General features: G+C 35.3%; 1 protein-coding gene across 1 annotated transcript in view; it reads left to right on the top strand.

The window, feature by feature from the left end:
• The window catches only part of LOC137988864 (peroxidasin homolog), a 337,507-nt gene extending 337,200 nt beyond the window's left edge, over positions 1-307 (top strand). The window contains exon 4 of the mRNA XM_068834818.1: positions 1-307. This exon is cut by the window's left edge and continues 19 nt beyond it. Within this exon, the coding sequence (XP_068690919.1) occupies positions 1-307 (307 nt within the window).
• The last annotated feature ends 387 nt before the right edge of the window (positions 308-694 follow it).

Below are 694 nucleotides of genomic sequence, written 5' to 3'. Positions count from 1 at the left end.
TGCTCTTAAGAAAGACTCTATGCTTGTGTTGTTTCACTCTACATTACAATTAAAATGTATTGAGAGAGGAGACCCAGAACCAAACGTCACCTGGACTAACAATGGAACTCAAGTTGCTAACAACAACACTCTTGTTATCACTAATGTGACTTTCAAAGATGCTGGCCAATATGGATGTGTTGCAAAGAACAGGGCAGGAAATGTAAGCGGTAAAATTTGGATTGAGGTAATAGGTAAGTCAGATAAATCACAAGGTACCCAAACAAACTGCGTAACCATTGGAATATTTAACCGTAATTTGAATTAAAATGGTCTTGAATTGTAACATATATAATTAAATCAATCTACTTTACAAGAAATGTCATGGATTGAGCAACAACAAGAAATGCATACAGTTGCACATTTAATTAATTACGATCTTACAAATGAAGTTATAACTGTACTGCAGCATATAACGTAACACTTACTGCAACTCTGTAAAGTCACTGTAAGCATCCTTTAACTAAGAGCGATTGCATCATATTGCAATTTGGTTTAATTTCCAACCAAAGAGGTCAAGAAATATAACTGCATGTAGTCCACATGCCATTACAACTTACCATGCCCCTTCATATTGGATTAAGAGTAGTAATGGGTAATTTCGTGAACCGTGAATTGCCTTTTTTTAATTTCCCGTGAAATGTGAGATGGCCTT

The sequence above is a fragment of the Montipora foliosa genome, unplaced genomic scaffold (assembly GCF_036669935.1).
Source record: "Montipora foliosa isolate CH-2021 unplaced genomic scaffold, ASM3666993v2 scaffold_432, whole genome shotgun sequence".
Classification (NCBI taxonomy): domain Eukaryota; kingdom Metazoa; phylum Cnidaria; class Anthozoa; order Scleractinia; family Acroporidae; genus Montipora; species Montipora foliosa.
The sequence above is the reverse complement of the archived record's forward strand: the minus strand, read 5'-3'. Positions and strand labels throughout refer to the sequence as shown.